The sequence below is a fragment of the Phyllostomus hastatus genome, unplaced genomic scaffold (genome assembly GCF_019186645.2).
Source record: "Phyllostomus hastatus isolate PE091 unplaced genomic scaffold, TTU_PhHast_1.1 phas_scaffold_12, whole genome shotgun sequence".
Taxonomy (NCBI): domain Eukaryota; kingdom Metazoa; phylum Chordata; class Mammalia; order Chiroptera; family Phyllostomidae; genus Phyllostomus; species Phyllostomus hastatus.
Window position 1 is genome coordinate 14101006 of NW_025334007.1, and position 27299 is coordinate 14128304.

The 27299-nt window shown below is 41.6% G+C and overlaps 1 protein-coding gene across 3 annotated transcripts in view; it reads right to left on the reverse strand.

Moving 5' to 3' along the window:
- REPS2 (RALBP1 associated Eps domain containing 2) overlaps positions 1 to 26959 on the reverse strand; it is a 202868-nt gene extending 175909 nt beyond the window's left edge. For all 3 annotated transcript variants that reach the window (XM_045856066.1, XM_045856067.1, XM_045856065.1), the window contains exon 1: positions 26585 to 26959. In XM_045856066.1, the coding sequence (XP_045712022.1) occupies positions 26585 to 26827 (243 nt within the window). In that variant the 5' untranslated portion in view covers positions 26828 to 26959. The remainder of the gene's footprint in view (positions 1 to 26584) is intronic.
- Positions 26960 to 27299: the final 340 nt, after the last annotated feature.

Consider the following 27299-nt stretch of genomic DNA (forward strand, 5'->3'; position numbering starts at 1 on the left):
ACATGGTATCCTTCAACTGAAGCCTAGCAAGGAAGCCAGCTGTGCCACATTTTCAGAGGTAGACCAGTGGAGGCTAGATCAATGGAAAACTAAGTTAGCTATTTATGTTAGATACAACTTTTAACAACGTAATAAGGCTTCCTGATTTTTCTAAGGCATACTTTTCTAGCTGCCTCCTGGCCTTTGTCTGGTACCTGTAGTGTTGACTAATATGTTTGGTCCATTCTGAATTTTTTAAAAAATAAATATGAAAAGCAAAAAAAATCCATATGTCCACATTCAAACTTATGCATGAATGTTCGTAGCAGCATTATTCATAATAACCAAAAAGTGGAAACAACCCAAATATCTACCATAAAATGGAATATTATTTGGCCATAAAAAGGTGTGAATACTGATACATGCTACATTAAATGAACCCAGGGGCTGGCCATGATCAAGGAACAGACCAGAATGATGCTTCCCATCACAGCAAATTCACTCTGCCACCTTTTTCAAAATAGTATCTTGGAGGGGAAGCCAATTATGGCATTTTATTAAAACTCCCTTCCAGTCATTTTACCTGTGTTGTCTGCATTCATAGTCCTAACCATGAAATTAAATGGTTTCATGGCTAAAGCTCTGATCACTCCCCACCAAGGTAAGTGAGAGAACAGCTCCATGAGAAAAAGTCAGAGTCCCAATTCCCATGGAGCATCCAAACTCCCACCTCTGCCCCACAGAGGACTGTGGCACAGGAAAGGAAGAAGCAAGAGATACCCCATGGAGAAACTTCTGGAAGAGTATGACCCCTACACCACAATCTCCAGGAAAGCGAATGGGAAACTGTCCTCCCCTCCCATGGATTTAACAGTGATCTACTGAATGCAGCCCATCAAAGACTCTCGAAAACCTTTCCTTCTTGAACGGCTACCCATGGTAATAACTTATCCCCAGAAGACAAACCTCAAATGAAAGTCAAAGGTGACTGCAAAGTACTTTGTAGGGCCCACACGTGAGTCAACAGAAAAGAATTACCTTTTAGCCTTTCTTTTTAAAGATTTTCCATAAAAGGCACTTAAATAGGTCACTGCTTTCTTAAATTGTAATCTGAAATTTAAGATATAACTCATAACCTGCACTCTGTTAAGAAAGAGATTCCTTATTTTTGGTGTCATGGACCTGTTACAGGACAAAAGGGGTGAAGGGGGGCTAAAGGCAATATACTATTACCCAAAAGGAACCCCCCAGGTTCCTTATGTCCGCCACCAGAGGATAGAGGTCTCTCAATGCCAGAGATTCATGAAAAGGAAAGGAAATGTTTATTTAATGCTGTACAGACTTAAAGGAGTGACCTAATGTCTTCATCAAAATCGCAAAGTCCCTTAAAACACCCACAAACACACACAGTCCTTCCTTCCCCCCTTTGCCCAGTCTGGGGTACCTTGTCTCAGGAAAAGAAATAGAAGTCTGTGGCTCAGGCAGTCCCCGGTTCTTCCCAGTAATCCATGCTCGGCTGGTAGTCCTCCCTGGGTTCCTGGGACCATCAGCTGTGTCGCCTGGATCTCTGCTAAAGCCAGGTGGTGGTTCCCCCTTCTAAAGCTGCAGGGGTCCCCAATCTGGCAAAGCTGGGAGGTTCTCTCTCCACTGCACCAGCCACGTGGTCCTCCCTGCACAAGGGCTGCGAGAGTCTCCACTCTGCCACGGCCACGTGATTCTCCTCTACATGCCCACAGCTGCGTGGCTCTCTCTGCACAATGGCCGCAAGGAGTCCCCACTCCGCCAAAACCGCGTGGTTCTCCCTTCTCAATGGCTGCGAGGAGGGGGGTCACCATTCTGCCAAAGCTGAGTGGCGGTTCTCTGCTAAAGCTGTAGGAGGGTGCAGCCAAAGGGTCCCCAAAAGAAGGATTTGGAATGGGGTCCAGAACTCAAGGTGTCCAGGTGATTTTAAGATGTCCTCACCCCCAACCCCCCAGGTGTGGGTTGGGGGAAGGGACACATGGAGCAGGGCCATTGAGAGCTGTTTTGCATAGCAACAGCTTTGCACCTACCCTCTGGCGTGGTCATTTAACATATCTATAACCTTTAACTGGTTGCATAGATATGTTAAATAGCTGTGACCAGCTCTGAGCCAGGGGAATGGAAGTAACTTCCCCACCAAGACGTGACTGGGGGGCAGGTCCCCTAAGTTACAGTGCCTGCATAGGAGCTTGGAGAAGATTGGCTCCATGACACGGGACCACACCTGCCCAGACTCATGGTGGCAGCCCAGTAAAGCTGGAAGGATATGAGTTCTGGCATGTGAGGCCGAGTGTGGGAGGAGTGGGAAATGGGGCTGCAGAGGAAGATTGGCCGCAGGGATTTAAACTCAGGCACGGCAGCCACTGAAGAGAGAACCATGTGGCTTTAGCAGAGTGGGGACTACCGCAGCCGTGCAGACACTGTCCCCGATGCAGCCGCCTGCGGCTCCTCTACCGCCCGGCTCCAAGCCCCAGCCAGCTCTGCAGCCATGGCTGCAAGAAGGGGCCACCAGTAAGTGACTCGGGAGCACCGGGTCACCGCCCTGCCAACGCAGCCACCGCCAGGCCTCCGCATGCTGCGCCCACACTCTCACCGCTCGGGCTCAGCCAACCTTGCAGCCACCTCCTCTGGCCAGGACATGATGAGCTCCGCGCTAGCCCTCTTGGTGCTGCTGCTGCTGCTGCCACCGTCGCTCTCCCAGAAAGGGGGATCACCACCCCCCGCCCCCAGCCATGAGAAGAACCACCACGAGGCTTTAGCTGGAGATCCCGGCAACACAACCAATGGTGCTGGGAACTAAGGAAGGCCTGCCAGCTGAGCACAAATTACTAGGAAAAACCGAGAGCTGCCTAAGCCACGGACTTCTATTTCTTTCCCTGAGATACAGTACCCCACACTGGGCAAAGGGGGGAAGGAAGGGCTGTGTGTGTTTGTGGGTGTTTCAAGGGACTTTGGGATTTTAACAAAGACATTAAGTCATTACTTTTAGTCTGTATAACTTGAATAAATAACTCTTTTCTTTTTCACCAATCTCTAGCATGGAGAGCTACAATTCTCTGGCTTAGGGAAAGGTGAACCTAGTACAGGGAGACCCCAGGAGAAACGGGGGTCAATTCGGTAGTATTGTGGGACCCTCTTCCCTGGTGGCCAATCGGGGAGGATCATGGGAAACCACATGCGCAGTAGCTTTAAAGTAATGAAACTACTTGTACATACTTAGTAAAAACCCACTAAAACTAGCCAGGAAGGATCCGCCCTATAAGAATAGAGTCCCTCTAGCCCATGAGGTCAATCTCTGCTTGGAGCTGGCCTGCTCCCATGTTCTCTTCTATGAACTCTGGGTGTTCGGTTCAATTCTTTGTCCCGATCACTAAGAACCTGGTTACCTGTGCCCACCTGTGACAAAGCCACATGGTGATTCTCTCGCAGGGCTGCATGAGTCTCTACCCTGCTAAAGACCGAGTGGTTCTCTCCCCTCAATGACTGCAAGGAGGGAGGTCACCACTCTTCCTCTGCAACCCCATTTCTGACTCCTACAATCAGTTACACCTGCCAGCACTCTCATATCCTTCCAGCTTCACTGGGCTGCCATCGTGGGTCTGGGCAGGTGTGGTCCCATGTCATGGAGCCAATCTTCTCCAAGCTCCTATGCAGGCACTGTAACTTGGGGGGCCTGCCCCCCAGTTACATCTTGGAGGGGAAGTTACTTCCATCCCCCTGGCTCAGAGCTGGTCACAGCTATTTAACATATCTGTGCAACCAGTTAAAGGTTATAGATATGTTAAATGACCACACCAGAGGTTAGCTGCAAAGCTGTTGCTATGCAAAACAGCTCTCATGGCCCTGCTCCATGTGTCCCTTCCCCCAACCCACACCTGGGGGCCGGAGGGGGTTGAGGACATGTTTAATATTTCCTGAACACCTTGAGTTCTGGACCCCATTCCAAATCCCTTTTGGGGGACCCCTCCTGGCTGCACCCTGTTACAGACCCTTTGGCAGTCGGATGAAGCTTTATGGATCCCTTTTACAAATGGTAATTTTAAGTGCAAAAAATAAAACAGGATTACAAGGGAAGCCAATTATATTAAAATAATTATTAAGGTGTTCTATTAATTTGTGATATGTAATACAGGGTAGGGCAAAGGTTGGTTTACAGTTGTTCATATGGAAAATAATGTAATAATAATAATACAGGAATAAACTCTGTGTTTTGCATACTTACAACTGTAAACCAACTTTTGCCCCATCCTGTATATACACTTATTATGGCATTGAGGACCAAGAACTAGTAGAAACCCTAATAACTCAAAATTTTGAAGTAGTGATTAGCATAAATGATATTTCTAAATATCTGCAACAGCTGTGACGCAATGTGAAACTGATTTATTGATGACAAAGTCACAGTTGGGGGCTAACAGTGGTGTGATTAGTTACTTACATTCATTAACTGATAAAATGCTAAATATTCATTGTTAATTAAAATAAAGATGTATTTTTTTCTTCATCCAAGGTCAGGGTCACCTTGAATTTTATTCACAGATCCCTTGGAGATCTGAGAAACCAGGTAAAGAATTGTGTTTTAAAATGAGTAATAACCTAAGATGTGAATCCTTCCCACAGGGATGAAAGTTTTCAGATGTCTGCAGACACCATTTAAAATGTTTTCTTTTCTTTTTTAGAATGTTTGCTTTATGAATGACATAAATACAAAGGGTTGTGACCCTTGTGTTTTTTTAATACTGCCAATGTCTTGTATCCAACACATGAGAAAGTGAACATAAATAAATGAATGGCATCTGCACCTGGGATAAAAGAAGTAACCCATGTTCACTTTTATTCTGGACATGCTCTTGACATAAATCCCGTTGTTCAACTTGGCTGATTCCCTGAAATTTTATATGGACCAGCCCTTAACCATGGGAGGAAAGGCAAAATTTATACTACCCACAGAATTTATCCTTTGCCTACCTCCTACATTTCTTGAGATTGTTCTCAGATTTCTTAATCAATATTGAAGCAAGTAAAATCTCCTGTGGCTATGAATTTTGGCACCCCTAATAGTATCCATGGAAACGCCCTAATTGAAAACATTCAGCTCCCATTGGATCTTCTTATCCCATGAAACATTTAAGAGAATTAGTTTATATCTTCCCACATATTTTACACCCTACAATGAATCTTGCAGTGCTAGGCAATATAGATATGGTATATGAAGGAAACCTGTAATCTTGAGCATTCAAAATAATTCTAAGAAACTGCTTATGGGCATTCAAAAGCCTGACTAGGATGTGTTTGCAATACTTGGTAAATTTAGCATTTTGTTTGTAATATAAATGGCACTATCTAGTTAGGCAAAGCTTATCAGAAATTTCCCTTTATTGAATTAAAAACTGATCATTTACTAATTTATGCCATAGAAGATATAGTGTTAGAAGCCATGAGCCACTCGGTTTCTCACCTTTCCTTTACACATGTTATTAAATGGTCATCAATTTCTAGTTAGAATCAGCATTGCTTTTTCCCACTTTAAAAATCCAGTGCTACAAATAAATCAATCCATAAAAAGATCCAGCTCTATATTTTTCTCTTGTCTAAGGCACATCTGTTTTGTGTTACACATCGATATTAGGATGAAAGAGTAGAGAATCAGATGCTACCATTAAGAAAAGCATTTTATCTTTTTATATCTCTTCTTCCTTGTGTAAAACAGGTATGAGGATGCCATACCCCTCCTGTACCAAAAATTTAGGATTAGTGCAATTGAACCCAAGCCTTATCCTCACCCATTCCACATCTCATAGATGCTGCTCCTCCTTCTGGTGCTCTACAGCTCACTCAGCAGGAGTGGCTCAAGATGAAAAAAAGAAAGAAAAGAAAAGAAAAACACAAGGGCACAGAAAGAGCATGGATACCAGCCAAGGCTGACAGAGTTTCAATAACCTGGGATTAGAAAAGCTGTGCAAATATATTTATTATCAAGATGTTTCAACTTGTTATTATTATCAGCTTACTTTTATTGAGTAAAAGGTCTTCTGTGTTCATACCAGATGCCCAGGAGAACATTAGAAAACCATTTCTGAAGGATGGTGCTCAGTAATCCAAATCAAGCCAACAAAATAAACTTTCTGCTATTTGAACAACCCATCTTCCACATAAAGAGCAGAAAAAATAAAGTACTTCTTTCTTTCAAGGTTCTACCCTGACTGGGTTATAAATATGACCCATAAATACGAAATTATTTATAATTTATAAATAAAATTATAAATACCACAATCTCAATGCCAAATATATTCACCAACATTTAATTGAATTTAACATAGAGGTTTTCATTTCATCACCACCCTGTAAGAAGTGCAACTACGCAGGGATCACCATGATGTGAGAGGCCTAAGCTATGTGAAGAGGCCCAGAAATATGAGATACCACATGGAGAGATTGGCCACAAACACTGAGCACCCATTCCTGAGAGTAAAGAAGTCATCTTGGAAGCGGAACCTCCAGTCCCAGATGTCCAACTAACACCATGTAGAGTATAAATGAACTGCCTAGATGAGACCTTTTGAAATCCCTGACCACAAAATAATGAGAATTATTACTATAAGCCACTAAGTCCTGGGGTGGGTTTTCAGACAGCAATGGAGAATGAAAACAAAAGTCATTGCCTCTTGCATAAGCTTTGGTACCACCAGAGAAGGAACTGTGAGGTTGCCCAACCATTCTCCAGACAAGAGTTGAAAAATGAACAAGGGCCCTTAGAGCTGGCTCAGACCTCGGAGTCACCATCCTTAATTCTCAGACAGAAATTAGTTGCAGCAAGAAATGCAGCACCTGACTTCTAGCCAACTTATCCCAATTGGAATCATTAAACCCCAGAGGCACTAATGGTAAAAGGCTACCTCATTCAAGTATGGTCTCCCAACAGCAGAAGGCCTGGAGTAGGACCCTAAAGTAACCACTGACTCTCTAGATAAATAACCTCTTGCCTCTAGGAATCCTCCCCAATTGTGTGAACCAGAGAAATACTGTAACCTGTTTGGAAGGTACCTAATCAACAATGGGTTATGCAATCTATCAATATGCTAATCTCTCAAGAGCAAGACAGAATAATCGTAGAGTTTGTATTCCACCTACCCCCTACCTGCTAACTGTCTCAAGGTCTTGTCAAACTTACCAAGGAAATAAAACAGACACCCAGTACCACACAGCAAAGGACTTGCCTGAATGAAATAATTCAGGCAATTTGATTATTTGAGTATTTTAAAATCTATACTTGTTTCTTTGGCTCCAGAAAACAAAGACGTATGGCCATGCTATCTATAGTCTATGGTATTGTTAAAATTAGTCCTAATTAATATTCCTAACATAGTTATAAGAATGATTGGGAGTGGGTAAGCCCTCGAAGAACACCAAGGAACATTACTAAAAATAAGGAGCCCTTTCTACTCTGCAAAGTGTTTTTACACTTTTGTCCCAAAGCACTCTTTGAAGAGAAGTTATTTCTGTTATATTCACTTTACAAACCAGGAAATAAAGGACACACAAACACTTCAATGAGAAAGCGCCTTTATGAAACCCAGGCGTCTAACACTGCTAGAATTTAGTGCAATTTATACGTATCTATACCCATCAACCCATGTACAAAAGCATGGGTAATCTGAATGACTATACAACTGGTTAGACAGCCACAATGGAAAATATAACAGGGAACTTAAGCTCTGGTCTGCCACACTAGAACAATAATTTCACCTCTCCTTACAGTTCTCCTGTCCAAAATACCCCACCTTCAGAGGTAATAATTATCAAACTAATGATTCTTTCTCACCTTTCAGAATAAAACTGCTTCCTCCACCAGGATTTAGTTATTATATACTAGTTTATGCCATAATACAGAAATTGCTCTGTCGTATATGGAAAATAATATTTTTATCATAGTCCTAACATGGGAGAAAAAGTTGAGTGACCTTATATTAGGTAACACAGGAAACTGGAGTTCAACATAAAATGAGGTTGCCAGGAACTGGGGGAGGAAGAATGTAGAATTATTGTTTAGTGGGTACAGAGCTTCTGTTTGGGATGATTAAAAAATCCTGGAAATCCATAGTGGTGATGGCTGCACAACACTGTAAATGCATTTAATACCACTGAATTGTACATTTAAAGTGGTTAAAATGGTAAATATTATGTATATCCTACTACAATAAAAATTTTAAGGAAAAAAATACCTGCATAAGGAAATAAAAGTCATAGAGCTAAACCATGCATTAACATTTCATTGGTTGAAAATGACTCAAGAAAGAAAAGTTAAAACAGTTTACATTTTATGTTACATTTATGTTAACTGACAGTTTTCAAAACCTTTTCAATCATAATTTGTCAGTCTAAACACTAATTAAGAGGCTTCACAGCCTCAATTACTCTTATATTTCAGATCTAAAAACACTTCAGACTTAGACAATATTTTAACCAAATGATCAGAATATATTATTTTTTAAGTTAGGTTTTATTGATTATACTATTAGAGTTGTCCTGATTTTTCCCCTTGTCCCCCTCCACCCAGCAGCCCCCAGTCCCTCAGGCAATCCCCCCACCATTGTTCATGTCCATGGATCATGCATGTAAGTTCTTTGGCTACTCCATTTCCTATACTGTACTTTGCATCCCCATGGCTCTTCTGTAACTACCTATTTATACTGCTTAATCCCCTCATCTCTTCACCCACTCCCTCACAACCCTATCCTATCTGGCAAGCATGAAAACGCTCTCCGTATCCATGATTCTGTCTCTGTACTTCATGTTTCCTTAGCTCATTTTTTAGATTCAATTGTTGATAAATTTGTATTTGTTTGCTACTTTACTGTTCATAGTTTTGATCTTCTATTTCTTAGGTAAGTTCCTTTAACAGTTCAAATAATAAGGGCTTAGTGATGATGAACTCCTTGAATTTGACCTTATCTGGGAAGCACATTATGTGCCCTTCCATTCTAAATGATAGCTTTGGTGGATAGAGTCATCTTGGAAGTAGGTCCTTGCCTTTCATGACTTGGAATACTTCTTTCCAGACCCTTCTTGCCTGTAAGGTTTCTTTTGAGAAATCAGCTGACAGTCTTATAGGAACTCCTTTATAGGTGACTGTCTCCTTTTCTCTTGCTGCTTTTAAGAGTCTCTCCTTATCTTTAATCTTGGGTAATGTAATTCTGATGTGCCCTGGTGTGTGCTTCCTTGGGTCCAACTTCTTTGGGACTCTCTGAGCTTCCTGGACTTCCTGGAAGTCTATTTGCTCTGCCAGATTAGGAAAGTTCTCCTTCATTATTTTTTCAAAGAGGTTTTCCATTTCTTGCTCTTCCTCTTCTCCTTCTAGCATCCCTATGATTTGGATGTTGGAACATTTAAAGCTGTCCCAGAGGTTCCTAAGCCTGTCTTCATTTTTTTGAATTCTTGTTTCTTCATTCTGTTCTGGTTGAATGTTTCTTTCTTCCTTCTGCTCCAAATTGTTGATTTGAATCCTGGTTTCCTTGCCTTCACTGTTGGTTCCCCATATATTTTTCTTTATTTTACTTTGCATAGTGTTTACTTTTTCCTCTATTTTGTGACCACACTCAATCATTACTGTGAGCATTCTGATTACCAATGTTTTGAACTCCACATCTGATAGGTTGTCTATCTCCTCAGCACTTAGTTCTTTTTCTGGAGTTTTGATCTGTTCTTTCATTTGGGCCATATATTTTTGTCTTGGAGTATCTGTTACATTGTAAGGGACAGAGCCTTAGGTATTCACCAGGGTGGGGCAACCCACCTCACTGCACTGTGGCTCTGCATGTGGGGGAGGAGTCAGAGAGGGAACAGTGCTGCTGGCTCAGCTCTTGGCCAGCTTTCAGTCCCTTCTCCCGCTACGCACAAGCAAATTGGACCCTTCTGGTGGTGATTCCTGCATGGCTGGTTTTGTATACATCCTAGGACCCTGTGGGTCTCTCCGGCAGATTCTCCTGTGAGGTTGGGAGTTTCTCCATGCCACCACAACCACCACAGGTTTTTACAGCCAAAGGTTTTAAGGCTTTCTTTTCCCATACTGGGGCCCTGGATTGCGCAGTCTGTATCGCTCTCCAGTTGTTCCTCCCAGTTTATCTGCATGCAAGTGTGGAACTGTCCAGTCCTCCAGCCACTGCCTTGACATGCATCCTTTCCACCCCAGCTACCCATCTCTGCCCCTCCTACCAGTCTGGATGAATGTTTCTGTTTTAACTCCTGGGTTGTCAGACTTCCATATAGTTCAATTTTCTGGCAGTTCTGGTTGTTTTTTGTTTTTAAATGTGTCGTTGTCCTTCTTTTGGTTGTGTGAGGTGGAAAAGTGTATCTATTTACATCTCCATCTCAGCCAGAAGGCAAGAAAACATATTTTTAAAAAATAAATGCATGAATGTTCTAAAGTTGATTGTTTTGAATATACTATATCCAATAGGATGAATGTAGAAAATACAATCTTTTATTGGATGAATGTGGAAAATATAATCTTTATCATATACTGAATTTATTAAATTAAAATAGGACAATCAGTACAGGTATCCTAGTTAGGATTATTAAAGTATCAATGCTTACATATTAGTTGAAAGCCCAAAAAATAGAACCCAATATAGTTAAATGTAAATAGAGTTGGGAGAAATATAATTACTGACCTAGCAAAGGAAACATATTAACTAGTAAAATGATAAAAGTCATTACTCTCCCTCTTTTGAGAAGTTATCAGTATTTGTTATGATAAAAACCAATCTCAGTATAGAGAGCTAAAATTGAGTGTATTTGAGATATGCCATAATAGACAAAACTAAGATTATGAAAACAGTAACACTTAGTGGAAGAAAGGAAAATATAATACCTACCAAAAGAGAATTCAAATAGGTATGAACCTGTACATAAGTCCAATCTGCTTTTATTATTCAGTACAGTCTCCCATTCTAGGTGTAGAAGATTATATGGTAGGGTTGGCAAACTTTTTCTGGAAATACTTTAGGGTTCTGTGGGCTACACAGTCTCTGTTAGAACTACTCAACTCGGCCCACTATAGTGTGAAAGCAGCCACAGACAATATGTAAACACAAATGTGGCTGTGTGCCAGTAACACTTTGTTTATGGAAACTGAAATTTGAATTTCATACAATTTTCACATCATGAAACATTTCTTTTACTTTTTGCCAACCATTTAAAAATGTAAAAACCATTCTTAGCTCATAGGCCATCCCTGTCCCCCAAAATAGGGAACAAGATAGAGTTGGCCTATATCCTGTATTTTTCCAGCCCTGGATAAAAGAATGTTTTCAGTATCAGAAACTCTTCAACAAATAGAAAAGCAAGGAGGAGCAACCAAGTCTTAAAACTCCATGATAGTTACCTGAAAAAGAAAGGTATATTAATAAGTAGGCCTCATCTGGAAAATAGTGAGAAAATCAGTAAGAATGTTCATTGGAATTCAGTTCGCTAACACACAAAAAGTCTGAAGAGTAGTAGTAGATACCCAGCAAGCCACTCAGTAAATATTTCTGATATTATTAGCAAAAAAGATATTCATACTGACTCCAAGAGAAAAGACAGAAGCTATGATTCCCTTTATGCAGTGGTACAACGCATACCAGAATTAGAGGGATTACTTTTAGTTCCAAAATGACCAGCCATGGTATTTTCTCAAGAAAGTCTAAAATTCTCAAAACCAGAGTAAATTTTATGTCAGTTTAGCACCAGGAAGCTGTTATTTATGTGTAAGACAAATTTCTAGAAGAAAAGTGAGAGTATAACAAAATGTTTGAGAATTACTGCTCTAAGAAATTGCCCAAAGGATTTTTCAAAGGAAAAATTAAGATTAGGGTCAAGATTCCATCCTTGACTACATGTTGTGAGGCCAATGCTAAAACCAGCAGGGGAACTGACTTTCACCAAGGATATATTCCATTGAAGAAATTGCAAGAATTTAATATTTGATAAACAGCTCAGAGCTCCTCTATTCCACTTAACCACTTGCTACTTCTTGGTTTAAACTGCAAGGCTCTTAGGAAGAACCATGTGTTTGAGAATTAAAGAATCATACTACTTGCCCCCAACCCAATGTTGTGTTACACATCCTATAGCACTGATAGAAAGAATAGAAAATCCACTTATCACCAATCATATTTACTATACCTTCAAAGGAAGGTTTATAATTCATAATTAAACAGAGCGTACTACCAGCCTATTCCAGATAAAATTACATTTTGAGAGAAAAAATAAATACTCATTTTGATTTCACAACTTTGAATAATGGCATGCTGACAAAGCACCCTGCTATACATTCATCCAACCACCTGTCACTAACATCACCCTGGAACACAAAGGGCTATTTTTACATAGTACCCTATGGAGATAGATAATATCCCATTGCCATGGCAACAAATTTTCCAGAACATACGTTAGCCCATGAAGAATGCAAAAGAGAACAAAGCTGTTTCTTTGCATTTGCCTTTACAGTATATGAGAAGTCTAAATTTTTCTAAAGCCTCAGTTTGCTGAGAAGGGCCTTAGTGAGTCTGAGCAACATACAAGGAAATCCTACGTGGATATACATACACGTACAGGAATGCTATCCTTTGGGGAAAGAAAAAAGCCAAACTAATACAAAGCCACACCCCCAAATGTTATATACGCTTTCTATTCCCCTGAACTAATTCATCTCCAGTCCTGAGGTGACCTTTCCCACCATGTGCAGCTTACTCCTGGCAGAATCTTTAGGAAGGCCACTCCACTGCTACATTTTCCCCAGTGCCCTGAACAAGAACAAACATCGCAATTCATGAAATGCCCCCACTCTGACCAAAAAGCACCCCCCCCATATCCAATGAGATAAACGATCCCATAGTCCTCAAGGCTTGCCTGGATAAGTGTGAAAAGCAGCCCAGATGGGCTAGTCGTTCCTATCCAGCTCTCTCCTATCCCTCCTGGAGGTCATAAACCCAGACCCTGTTTGGCACGAATGGACTTCCCTCTCACCCGACACCAGCCATCTTCCCAGTCAAGGTTGTAGCCTGTGTGGCCTTTCTTCTATTTGTCCCCCAGAGCCACTCTCAGCAATTACTCATCCCCTCTGTCCAGGAGGCTGATCTCTGTAAACTTCAAAATCCAGGCACCCTTGCCCTGGACTTCCAGTTGGGTGAAGACAGTGAGAAGCACTGTAGCACATCAGAGAGAAGGGGACAGAGTAGGGTATCTGCCCCTCAGCCCACCATCCCCTCCCTGGCCACAACTCTAGCAATGGCTGAGTTCTTCTAGACTACTGTGTCTACTGAGGAACTATATTTGACAGCTCCAGCAACATTCCCTCCTCTGGCCCCTTCAGAGCTAGGGATGGAACTGCCTTCCTGCTGCTGCTACTCTTTCCATGCCTCAACAGCTCTGCTTTCAGTAAACCCCTCTGAGCATGCTATTTCCTGCAGGGCCCTGAATGATCCATAGCCTTACTCCAATTTCTGATGGCTTCCTTGGCTTCAAGGTTTGATCATCTATGACCTTAGACTGCCCCATATTCTGCTTCACCATAGCACAGGAACTCCTTAGAAATGTCCCAAAACCCTTACTCAGACCCCCCTCAACAGAATCACTCTTTAAGGAAGAATCCCAACATTTACACAGAACTGCTATGAAAACAATAGCTTCTCCATTAAAACAGCATCAGGAAACCTCCCTTTCTTTTTTTAGTCTCTCTTCAACAAAGACTGAATTTCCACACAAATAATTATGAAAAGTATTGCCAGAAGTCACTTAGTTCTGTAACCTTAATAAAGTCATCGAACCTCTGTACCTCCATTTTATTTTCTTCAAACTGGAGATAATAATTACTATCTAGTGGTTTGGTTGTCAGAATTAAATAAAATTAACTTTCTAAAAGTTAAATTAAGAGACAAGGCCAAGTACATGGTAATCAGTAAATAAATGGTAGCTGCTAAACCAGAATAGATTTTTGCCCTGGGGGACACTTGGCAATGTCTGAAAACATTTTTGGTTGTAACATCTGTGGGAAGGACAGATACTTGCATCTAGTGGGTAGAGACCAAGGATGCCATTAGACACCCTACAATGCACAGGACAGACCCCACAACAAAGAATGACCCAGACCAAAGTGTCAATAGTGCTGAGGTAGAGAACCCTTGATCCAAAACAATGAATAAATTAAAAGAATCTAAAACATCTACATGTGCTTTACTACCAGTGCCAAACAGTAATAGGATATAAAGGTACCAGAGTGTATGCCAAGGAGAGGAGTTGAAACATTTTTAATTTGAAAGAGATCCTAAAGGGGAAAAAAAAAACTTCAAAAAGTAAGCACACCAAACATCTCCAGGGGCAAAAAGCTGTTTGCATATAATCATCTGTTTTTCACAAGGCTGACCCTGAATTAAGGGACAAACAGAAAGGATGTTATATTAAATACGTTCTTTTGAAGGCATCAGGGACAAATATTACACATTTAAGAAAGCCTGCTTTAAAAAAAAACAATTAATTGTTGGCATTTATGGAGTTTACTTCAATTAGTCAGGAAATTAACACAGGTAACACAGGTAACCCACGTAATTACCCCCAGGAGGCTGAACAAAAAGATATTTTTCTGTAAATCAATGGCAAAGTGTTATAAACAAATTAAATCAAAACAAACATTTGCTACCAACCTAATGTTAATAGCCTCTTCTGGTCATAAATTAACTTATAAAGATAGCTGGATTTCTCCAGCCAGTTAAAACCACTTTTTCCTTCAAGTTCATCTAGATCTAGCCAGTCTTGGAAGTAGAAATAATAGTGGCAAATAAGAGGCCCAACAGCCCGTGAGCACCTGCTCCAGAGGAACTCTCTGGAGTGAGACAGAGATATAAAAGGCCAGATATAAAGGTCTGGAGCAGAGAGAGCTCAGAGCCAGGATTGCAGAAACCACAGGGTGAAGTCCTGGAGGAGGTAGTTGAGTACTCATTCACTCTGGGCCTCCTTCCCCTTTGCAAGATGGACTCGAGTGGGAGGGACCACAGAGGACAGGACAATCCTGCCCTGGGCTGGCAAGCAGTGCCATTGTTATTCTGACTTTGGGAAAAATGACTCCTTAAGAACTGAAATTTCTAGTCCTGACACCTTGCAATTCTTCCCAGCAGGACTTCTTAACCATTTTTGTGCTGTGGCCCTGTTTGGCAGTCTACATGGACCTCTTCTCAGAATACTGTTTTTAAATGCATAGAATTAAACAGTTAAAATACAGAGAATTATAAAAGAAATATATTGAAATGCAGCTATCAAAATAGTTAAAAAACAAGTTTATGGTAGTTAACACATTTGTTTCTTTATTAACACAATGAATAAAATCAGCCAATGTGTCTAAACTATTGTAAATTGCCATTGACATATCTGAGACAATTATAGTATGTTTTTAAAATATCCTATTTCTTTTTCTTTTTTAAAAATATATTTTATTGATTATGCTATTACAGTTGTCCCATTTTCTCCCCTTCATTCCCCTCCACCCTGCGCACCCTCTCCCACCCACATTCTCCGGCTTTAGTTCATGTCCATGGGTCGTAAGTTCTTTAGCTTCTACATTTCCCATACTACTACTCTTGCCCTCTCCCAGTCTATTTTCTACCTACCATCTATGCTACTTATTCTCTGTACCTTTTCCCCCTCTCTCCTCCTCCCACTTCCCTGTTGCTAACCTTCCATGTGATCTCCATTTCTGTGGTTCTGTTCCTGTTCTGGTTGATTGCTTAGTTTGTTTTTGTTTTAGGTGTGATTGTTCATAATTGTGAGTTTGCTGTCATTTTACTGTACATGTTTTATATCTTCTTTTTCTTAGATAAGTCCCTTTAACATTTCATATAATAAGGGCTTGGTGATGATGAACTCCTTGAATTTGACCTTATCTGGGAAGCACTTTATCTGCCCTTCCATTCTAAATGAAAGCTTTCCTGGATAGAGCAATCTTGGATGGAGGTCCTTGCCTTTCATGACTTGGAATACATCTTTTCAGCCCCTTCTTGCCTGTGAGGTCTCTTTTGAGAAATCAGCTGACAGTCTTATGGAACTCCTTTGTAGGTAACTGTCTCCTTTTCTCTTGCTGCTTTTAAGAGTCTCTCTTTCATTTTTACCTTGGCTAATGTAATTATGATGTGCCTTGGTGTGTTCCTTCTTGGGTCCAACTTCTTTGGGACTCTCTGAGCTTCCTGGACTTCCTGGAAGTCTATTTCCTTTGCCAGAATGGGGAAGTTCTCCTTTATTATTTGCTCAAATAACTTTTTCCATTTGTTGCTTCTCCTCTTCCCCTTCTGGTGCCCCTATAATTCGAATGTTGGAACACTTAAAGATGTACTGGAGGTTCCTAAGCCTCTCATTTTTTTTCACTTCTTGTTCCTTCATTCTTTCCTGTTTGATTGTTTCTTTCTTCCTTCCGGTCCACTCCATTGATTTGAGTCCCAGTTTTCTTCCCATCACTATGGGTTCCTTGTGCATTTTCCTTCATTTCACTTAGCGTAACCTTCATTTTTTCATCTAATTTGTGACAAAATTCAACTAATTCTGTGAGCATCCTGATCAACCAGTGCTTTGAACTGTGCATCTGATAGGTTGGCTATCTCTTGGTCATTTAGTTGTATTTGCTGTGGTGCTTTGATCTGTTCTTCCATTTGGGCCTTTTTTTTTTTTTGTCTTGTCGTGCCTGTTACTTAGTGAGGAGCAAAGCCTTAGGTGTTCACCAGGGCGGGGAAATCCATTCGCTGGGTTGTGAGGCTGTATGTGGAGGCAGGATCCGAGAGGGAACAATGGTGCTTGCTCTGCTCTCTGTCAGATTTCAGTCCCTTCCACTGCTTACCCCAAGCAAACTGGGCCTTTCTGGTGCTAATTCCCGTGTGGGTGGACTTGTGCAAGTTCTAGGACCCAGTGGGTCTCTCCAACGAACTCTCCTGTGAGGCTGGGAATATCTCCCTGCATCTCCATCCCCATAAGTGTTTTCAATCAGTGCCCTGAGGCTCTATTTCCCGCACTGGGACCCTGGGACTGCCCAGTCATCCAGCCACCTTGAGTGCAGTGCCTCACTTTACAAATGCTGCCTCTTTGGGTCTGCCTGTTGCCATCCTGGGCCCAGGGTCTGCCAGCCACCGCCTGCATGCCCAGGGTCCGCCCGCTGTGGTCTCACATGTCCGGGATGCCTTACACGCCTGGTGCCATCGCTTTTTGTGCCTCGACCCCTCTCCACCTGGCTGCCCAACTCTGCCCTTCCTACCAGCCTGGATGAATGTGTCTATTTTAACTCCTTGGTTGTCCAACTTCCATACAGTTCAATTTTCTGTCAGTTCTGGTTGTTATTCTGTTTCTGAATTGTTGCTGTCCTTATTTTGGTTGTGTGAGGAGACACAGTGTGTCTACCCATGCCTCCATCTTGGTGGGAAGTCCTAAAAACATCCTATTTCTACACGCAATAAAGTCAGAGGTCATGCTAATACTACTGTGGTTTGTTGCCTACATGCATAATAGAAACAAATGCTTGATTTCATTTAGGAGTTAGTATAAAGGAAGATGTATTCTCCCCACATTTAATGTCACAGACTCCTGAACTGGGCCCTGCTTTACAGTATTCTGCGCAGGAGTGGGCATGCAGGGCATTCATATCTGCTTTTGCACTTTTTTCCTGCCTCCTACTAGTTGACAGGGGAAAAAAACTGCCTAAAGACTAAAATTGAGCCCTAGCTGGTGTGGCTCAGTGGATTGAGTGCCAGCCTGTGAACCAAAGGGTCACCAGTTCAATTCCCAGTCAGGGCACATGCCTGGGTTGTGGGCCAGGTCTCCAGTAAGGGGCACGTGAGAGGCAACCACACATTGATGTTTCTCTTCCTCCCTTTCTTCCTGCTTTTCCTGCTCTCTAAAAATAAATAAGTCGAGTCTTTAAAAAGAACATTAAAATTCAAAGTAATACCTTAGAAGTCATATATTTGCCTGTTCTACTTGGCATAAGAAAATGAATTATGCATGAGAATGTTTTTAAGAAGATAAAGATATTTGAAATGAGCAGTGAAGCAAAGATATATATTCTGGCCACAAAAAGCTAATCAGAATAATTTTCTGCTTCAGAAAACTCTAAAAGGCATCTGTGGTGAAAAGACCCTAAGGTGCTCCTCACCCCAAATAATTCCCACTTCCTGGTGTCTGTGCTTTTACATAATCCTCTCCCCTTGAGTGCAGACAGAATCTGTGACTTGCTTCTAACCCACAGAATATGGCAAAGGTGATAGGATGCCACTCATCTAGGCCAACTGGAGAGAATCTCCTGCTGGCCTTAATGGAGCAAACAGCCATGTTATGAACTGCCTATGGAGAGGGCCATGTGGCAAGGAATGGCCAGTGGCTTTTAGAAGCTGAGGGTTTTAGTCTTAAAAATCACAAGAAACTGAATTCTCCTGACAACTAAATGGTCTTGGAAGAGGTCCCCAAGCTCCACAAAGGAATGTCACTCAGCTGACTCCTTCAATTCAGCCTGGTAAAACTCTGACCCAAAGACCCATTTAAGCCATGTCAGGACTCCTAACCCAGAGAAACAATGAGATAATAAATATGTGCTTTTTTAAGCTGCAATTTAAACTTATGAAAATTCATTATAAAGCAATAGATAACTAATGCAGTAACCAATAGAGGGGGTGACCAACAATCCCGGTTGACCTAAGTCTATCTTGGTTTGAAAACTGAAATCCCAGCATCCCAGGAAACCCTCGGTTCTGAGCAATACAGGTTTGCTGGTTGCTGCTATGGTCTGAATGCCTTTGTTCCCTGCAAAATTCCTATGTTGAAATCCTAATGCCCAATATAATTGTATGAGAAGGTGGGGCCTTTGGGAAATGCTTAGGCCTGGAGGGTAGAGCCCTGATGAATGGGATTAGTGCTGTTGTAAGAGGCCAGAAAGCTCTCTAGCCCTTTCTACCACGTGAGGACAGGGAGCAAACGTACCAACTATAAACCAAGGAAGAGGGCCCTCACCAAACCTCAAATCCATCAGTGCCTTGATCTTGGACTTCCAACCTCCAGAACTGTGAGCAATAAATATCTGTTGTCTATAAGCTACCAGTCTGTAGCAATTAGTTATAGCAGCCCAAACAGACTAAGACAGTTGCCCACCAATAAACATGTACCAGAGAACTTAAAGATATAAATATGAAATACTAGATACTGGCCTTTAGAAAACTAATAGAAAGTTTCAAAATACTTGGAAGGGAACCAAACCCTCTTTCAAAAGTTTCCGATAATTAATGAAATAACTCAAGATTTCCTCAAAACCAATTTTCTATACCCTTAAAGTAGGGCTGTTCCTAGTTTTAAGTATGAAACTAGGACAATGTACAAATTCATCTTGTATTTCTAGTCTTTACTTTGTTACTTTTTCAATCTCCCTATTGGTTTCCCTAATTATTCTAAATCAGTTCTCAAGCACTGTAATCTTAAAGACTGCTAATGGCTTGATTGCAGGGAAGCATCACTCAGTTTTGCCATTTGACCATAAACCACGGTAACTTCTCTGTCCATATTAAATCCCTGCATGTTCCCATCTCTAACAATTCCCAGATTTCTTCCTTAAATATAAAACCTATGAATCATATGTCTGAGACTTTCTTCAGGATAATAGAAAGGGAAGGGAACAAAGGTGGAAATGAAAATGGAAAGGAATTGATCACGTATCAGTAATTGCCGAGTCTGGGTGGCAAGGGCAGAGGAGTTTAATGTATTTTCCTATCCACTTTGCTTGAGATTTGTATTTTTTAATTTTTTAATTTTTTAATTTTATTTTAATTGTTGTTCAAGTACAGTTTTCTGTCTTTTAGCCCCAACTCAGCCCTCCCCACCCATCCCTCCCCACCTCCTATTTACAAGCCCCCGCCCCCGCAGTTTTTGTCCATGTGTCCTTTATTTTTGTTCCTGCAAACCCTTCTCCTTTTCCCCTGAAATTCCCTCCCCCTCTCCCCTGTGGTCACCGTCAGCCTGTTCTCTATTTCAGTGTCTTTGGTTATATTTTGCTTGTTTCTTTGTTTGTTTTGTTGATTAGGTTCCTGTTAAAGGTGAGATCATATGGTATTTGTCTTTTACTGCCTGGCTTATTTTGCTTAGCATAATGCTTTCCAGTTCCATCCAGATTTTCCATTTTTTAAAAGATGAGAAAATAATAAGCCTATGAAAGCCTAATCAAAGGTCCTCTAACACTCTCAAGACTACCAGTGCGCAGTTTGCTATCTATGAAGGCACTTTTAATATCCATACATGTTTAGAACAGTCCCCCAGTCATGCAACATTCTATATAGAGAAAAATGCCACCTCCTTTCCTTAGGCATAAAGGTCTCTACAGCACCATAATGATGAGTCATTGTAAGCGTAGGTAATGAAGATTTTTAAAGAGGAAACATAAGGCCCTGGCCAGGTAGTTGAGTTGGTTACAGTGTCATCCCAATACACCAAGGTTGTGGGTTCAATCCCTAGTCAGGGTACATACAAGAATTAACCAATAAATTCATAAATAAGTAGAACAACAAATAAATGTTTCTCTCTCTCTCCCTCCCCCTCCCTCTCTTTCCCCCAATCCCTCAAATATCAATTAAGTTTTAAAAAAGAAAACATACCATATTTTGCCATGTATAATGCATTCATTTTGCCCAAATTTATTAGGGAAAAATAAAGATGCACATTATACATGGGTAGTAGTAATTCCATATCTACATAAATGTTTTTAATTCTTTTGTTTATGCTTATGTATTAGAAGTGTAACTCTAGAAAGCAATAACGATATCTGTATGCAAAACAATATCCTGGAATACGATCATTGGTTTAGTTACTAAATATAAATAAATAAATAAATAAAATTTAAAAATTAAAACAAAAGATTTTTTCCCTGTAAGTTTGGGCCAAAAACATGGGTGCGCATTATACATGGCAACATACAGTAAATGAACTAGAGCTACACGTGTCAACAAGGATGAACCTCAAAAACATGATGAGAGGAAAAACAAGTTGCAGGTTACAAAGAGCATGATACTCCCCATTTTAAGTTGAAAAGCCATACAAAACAACATACTGTTTTAGTGACACACACATACATACACTGAGAATTAAAAATTTTTACATATACATATATATATACACACACAATATACATACTCACAAAATATATACACATGTACATATAGTAATGAAAATTTTTTCAAATCATGCACACCAAATTCAGGACAGCAGTAACCTCTAGGGTAGGGATGGAGGAAAATGGGACCAAAAAAGGGGTCACAGGAAACTTTCACACTAACTGGGCTGTTTTACTTCTTATGCTGAGTGGTGCATATACAGTTATTTATTGGGTAAGGCTTTAGTTTTGCACACCTGAAATGTGTTTTTTTTACAAAAATAGAGTCAACAAGTAAGAATTATGCAAATGCCCTCCTTTTAATCAGACAATGATTTGGCTCTGTAACTTACTCTATCTGTTGGCATTCAATCTCTTTTACTAAAAAAAACCCAACACTATCTCAAACAGCATATATTTCTAGTTACTGTTCTATTATGCTGGCCTCCAACTCCCTAAAGTATATGCCACAAAGTGATATAATATAAAGATGCAAAAATAAAAAAAAAGTTTCATTTGCATTTTTTAAAACATAGTTCTGGCTAATAATCTACAACAGGAAAAAGTTCACAAGAATTTTGTCTTTGGCCTATAATTTTCTTTAATGACTAAACAAGAAACCCTGTCAATATAACTTCTTCCCAAAGAGGCCTCATGTGCAGGAAATTTTTAGAATATCCCATACTTCTCACAGCTTTGTTTTACTTCATCTCAATCAGAGCTGCTTAAACAATCAGACATTACTTAATGGCTTTTCTCCCATTCAGTGATTTCCCCTGATAATACAAAAATCAACAGAGTTTTATAACTATTCCCCTTAATGTCTAAGAGTTAACCATCAACTCAGACACAGAAAGACAAAAACCATATGATCTCATTCATATGGGGAGTCTAAAGACCAGCCAACCAACCATCCCTAACTCATAGAGAGAACAAATCGGTGGCTGCTGGAGGGGGGCAAATGGATAAAGGGGGTCAAAAGGTACAAACTGCCCGTTATAAAATAAGTAAGTTATGGGGATGTAATGTAAAACATGGTGACTATAGTTAATAATATTGTATTTTGTGCCTGAAAGTTGCTAGGAGAGTAAATCATAATAATCTCATCACAAGAAAAAAAAATTGTGACTGTGTGGTGATGGACATTAACTAAACTTATTATGGTGATCATTTCACAACATATACAAATATCAAATCATGTTGCACACCTGAAACTAACATAATGTGTCAATTATATCAATGAAAAATAAAGACACTATTTCAAAACAAATGAGTTACCTATCAATAAAAATAACAATTACAATGACTACTTGAAATATGCACAGCATTCCCAAAGACTAAGATACCCATCCTAAAAGACAGATACTATAAAGGAGTCTACAGAGTTTGCTAATTCATTATGTCAAACAAAAAACTTGCCAGTTTAAGGTAGACATTTTATTTCTAGATGTTATATTTCAAATCTTTTCTTACTCAAGCTCTGAAGAATAAAAACACTGACACTGGAATGTACTTTCCGTGAGGACAGGGATTTGTGTTTGATTCATTTCTATAAACTTAGCAGCTAGAACACTGTCTGTCTGATACACAATAGAAACTGAAATGCCTCAAATACCCTTCAAACCCAAACCTGATTCCCACAATACCCTATGCCTTCTAATAAAATGCTAGCCTTTGAATACCAATGAGATACTTCACAAAGTGGGAAACCCATCACTCTTACATTTCTAGTTCTTCACCTTAAAGTATTAAACAAAAATTATTTATCTGTTCCTCAGACATTGGTTATTTTCCTTTTCTAATTTAAGTGTTTCATTCTACTATTTTTCTTTGTAGTACTAGAATCCTGCTTTTAAAATAAATCAGCACATGAAGATAAATACTCATAGAGTCTAAAAGGCCTTTTAAAATAGGCTATTATGATGCTTTAAAATTATTCAAGATGGCATATAAGCACATGAAAAGATGCTTAAAATCATATGTCATTAGGAAATTGCAAGTTAAAAGAACGAAGAGATGCCACTGACTACATACCTATTAAAATAGTCAAAACCCAGAACACTGACAACACCAAATGCTGACAAGGATGTGGAACAGCAGGAACTCTCATTCACTGCTGGGGGTATTGCAAAATGGTACATCCACTTTGGGAGACAGTTTGGCAGTTTCTTACAAAACTAAATATAATTTTATTATATGATTTAGCAATCTTTATCCTTGGTATTTACCCAAAGGAGTTGAAAACCTAAGTGCACACAGATGTTTAGAGTAATTTTACCCATAATTGCCAAAACGAAAAAGCAACCAAGATGTCCTCCAGTTGGTGAATGGATAAAGAAATTATGGTCCATCCAGACAATGGAATATTATTCTGCACTAAAAAGAAATGAGCCATTAGGCTATGAGTGGACATGGAAGACTCTTAAATGCATATGACTAAATGAAAGAAGCCAATCTGAAAAGATTACATACTGTGTGATTCCAACTCTATGAGACTCTGAAACAGGCAAACTTGTGGAGAAAATAAAAAGATCAGTTGCCTGCCAAGGTTTGGGGGTAAGAGGAAGGGATGAAGCACAGAAGTGCAGCACACAGGATTTTTAGGGCAATGAAAATACTCTGCATGATATTATAATGACGGATACATGTCATTATACATTCATCCAAATTCATAGATTGTACATCACCAAGAGTGGAATAAATCACCAAGAGTGAACCATACTGGTAAACTATGAACTCTGAGTGATTATGATGTGCCAATGTAGGTTCATTAATTGTGACACATGTTATCACCCTGCTGGGGGATGTTGACCATGGGGACAGCTGTGCAGGTGTAGAGGCAGTAGGTACATAGGAACTCTGTACTTTCCTCTCAATTTTGCTGTGAACCCCAAATGCTCTGAAAAAGCCTATTAAAATACTTGTATATATTTATTTTTTAAGATTTTATTTATTTATTGTTAGAGAGGGGAAGGGAGGGAGAAGGAGAGGGAAAGAAACATCAAAGTAGGGTTGCCTCTCACATACTGGGGGACCTTACTGGGGACCTGGCCCACAACCCAGGCATGTGCCCTAGACTGGGAATCAAACTGGCCGCCCTTTGGTTCACAGGACGGCGCTCAATCCACTGAGCCACACCAGCCAGGGCTAAAATATGTGTATATATATATATATTTAATAAATATATTTTTTATATTTAAACTGAAAAAATCCCTATGATGATTTACTCCCATAACAAAGTAACAGGGGTAGTGGTTTATTTTTATTCCAAGTAGGAGATAAAATTAAGTATTTTTATAGAATATTTAATCCAGATAAGCTTTTCACCCATCCTGCAACATTATGGTAATCTTAATTGTATGCTGGCTGTTACCATAGAAACTCCAGAGCTGGTTAGTGCCTCCATGATTTGAGCAGTTATACCTGTTGGGCCATTTAATTCTGAACTTACAGGTTCCTGTTTAACAGGAAAAGGCTAAAAACGTCTGCATTTGTTTTTAAAAATGGCTAATACACTCATAGAGAGAGTGCAAATCAAGGTGAACGAAATGTGTGTGTACACACATACACACTCAGACACGCCACACACCACCAAAGAGGTTGGTAAAAATTAAGTGGCTGCTGGCTTTGTTTGAATCTCTTCTGATTACATTTCCCTGTCCAGGATGCCTTTCCTATTAATTTTCACCTGTAACAAGAATGTTGGATTACTGCAATTGTGTTAAGTTAATGGGGAAGGGTGTGTTTTGTTTTGCTGGGCTGAAAGGGGGAGCTTAAAGCTCTGAGATTTACTACAAGCCACCTTCTAGGGAGGTCCCCTTTTGCCAGTCTTCTTGCAAGCAGGCTTCCACGGAACACGAAGAATAGAATCTCATTCACGGAAAGGCACTCTGCCTTGGTTTCTTTTTAAATTATCTATACCTCAAGGAAGCATGGGTTCTGACACCAGGAAAGCTGCCCCCCCCCAACTCCTAAGGAGTCGTTACCCAATATACTCAGTATTACTGACAACAAAATAAGCCTTGATAGGTTCCCAGCTGTCACTTGCTGTGTGGCCTCAGTCATTTATTCCTTTTCAGTTGAGAAACAGTGACAGCACTTAATACATTTAATATGCTAGGGTATTTTCTGAGGGCCTGATGCAGTAACCATGGTTTGTGTTTTAGTGCACCGATTTTTCTCTACTTGGTCCAGCTCAACTGCTTAGCAGCAGTAGCAGAACTGCCTACATATCAAGGACTTCTTAAAGGACAATCAGCCATGCTAAATTCCGTGAATACTAATTATATTTTCAGAAATCCTGAATTCTAAAAGGTGAAAGATTACAGAGTGGCTAAAGTTATGCTCACAGGCAGGCATATGCATGCTCCAGCAACATTTTTAAAAATAATCTACAAGCAACGATATTGCAAGTGAACCATAAAACCCTCAGTGCACCTTTGGAAGTAGATTTTAAAGTACCGCTCCCCACTCTAAATATTCAATTGATGTTAAATTTCATACTGGCTATTGCTTTTAAGAATAAGCTTCATTTCACGTTTTGGGCTTGATATTAAGCATCTCATCACCATTTAGTGCTGGTAATAGCAAAAGACAAAGTGCTTATCAAGTAGTCTTTCTCCAAGCTCCAAGGAAAGCACAAGAGAAAAACAGTATCTGCTGTGGATCAATCCCTCCTCCTTTTCCAGGTTTGGAGCAGCGGAAAGGAGATAGGTAGCTACGACACACGTTACTTTCCAATACTGTTTTCGAGTCCAAGCAATGATAATATGGACAATACAGCTGTCTCCGACAGCGGACCTCTGGGTTCCACCTCTAGCCCTAAATAGGAGACTTGGCTCTGCCCTGCCAGGTGTCCTCTTGCAGCCGTGTGTCCCCACTCTGCAACTTGTCAATCCGGCTTTCCAGTTTAATACTAGCATTCAGAACTATGTTAGTGGGCAATATATATAGTAGATATGTATACAGAGCGGACAACATTTAGTCCTGGGACCCCAGCCCTATGGACACACACAACACACATTCTTCAAGTTCAAATCCCAGTGAAGCACCCCAGCGCCCACTTCTTCCCACCCACTCAGGAGAGGGAAGGGCAGGAGCAGCGAATAGAGGTTAAACCAGACACCAGCCAAAACAAACACCACTTCCAGAACAGGGCAAACTTTGGGTCTGAGCGGCTGCGGAGCCCCAGAAATGGCTGGAGGAGGGAAGGGAGTATCAGTCCGTCTCAGGGGACGAAGACGGGAATCGCACCCAGCACTGCTGAGCTGCAGAAGAGGCTGGTGTCCCCCGGGGGACAAGGGCGTCGCCGCCATTCCCGGCTGCGAAGCCCCTTCTCTGCGACTTGGCAGAGGCATCCAGGTCCCTGTGGGTAGCCTTGTCGTCCCACCTCGCCCCTGGTCCCCACAGAGATGATCCCCACAGACCCGCAGGGGCACGAAGACCTACCTGGTGCAGCGTCTCGGCGGGCAGCTGCGACGCCCGAAACAGGTCAGCCACCGGGCCCGCGGCTGCGGTGGCTGCGCCCGGGGCGGCCCTGGCGGCCTCAGGGGGCCCGGACCCGGGGCCCCCGCTGGCAGTGCCAGCGCAGCGCGCGAAGAGCTCGGAGTAGCACTGCTGCTCCCCGTCGCTCAGCAGTAGCGGCGACCCGGGGCCGCAGCCCGTACCCGCCGCCGCCGCCGCCGCCTCCATGGGGCCTGGAAAGAGGCCCAGCGGAGCACCGTCCCCGGTTGGGGAGTCGCAGCCTTCACCGCCGCCTTCGCCGCCCGAGCCTCGGCCTCGGCTGCCACCGCCCCCACGCCCCGCAGCTGCCGCGGGGCTGCTTCCTCCAGGAGCCCGCCGCCCCGCCCCCGGACTTGAATGTTGTGCCTCCGCGGCCAGGCACATGGAGACAGGCGCGGCAGGAACCAATCCAAGCCTGGGATCGCGCCCCAGCCCCGCCCCGCTGCCCCGCCCGCGCCTCACCTGGTAACTAACTCCCGCGCGCCTCCAGCGCGCCTCCTGCGCTCCTCCACCCCAGCGCAGGGTCACCTGCACCCCACCCCCCCACTGCCTGGCCCAAGAGGGCAGGGGCCCACGCCGTTCCGCGCCCACCCGGCACAGGAGGGGCATCTTTGGCTGCCCGCCCTGGTTGCTTGGAAGGGAACCCACATGGAGAATGGCG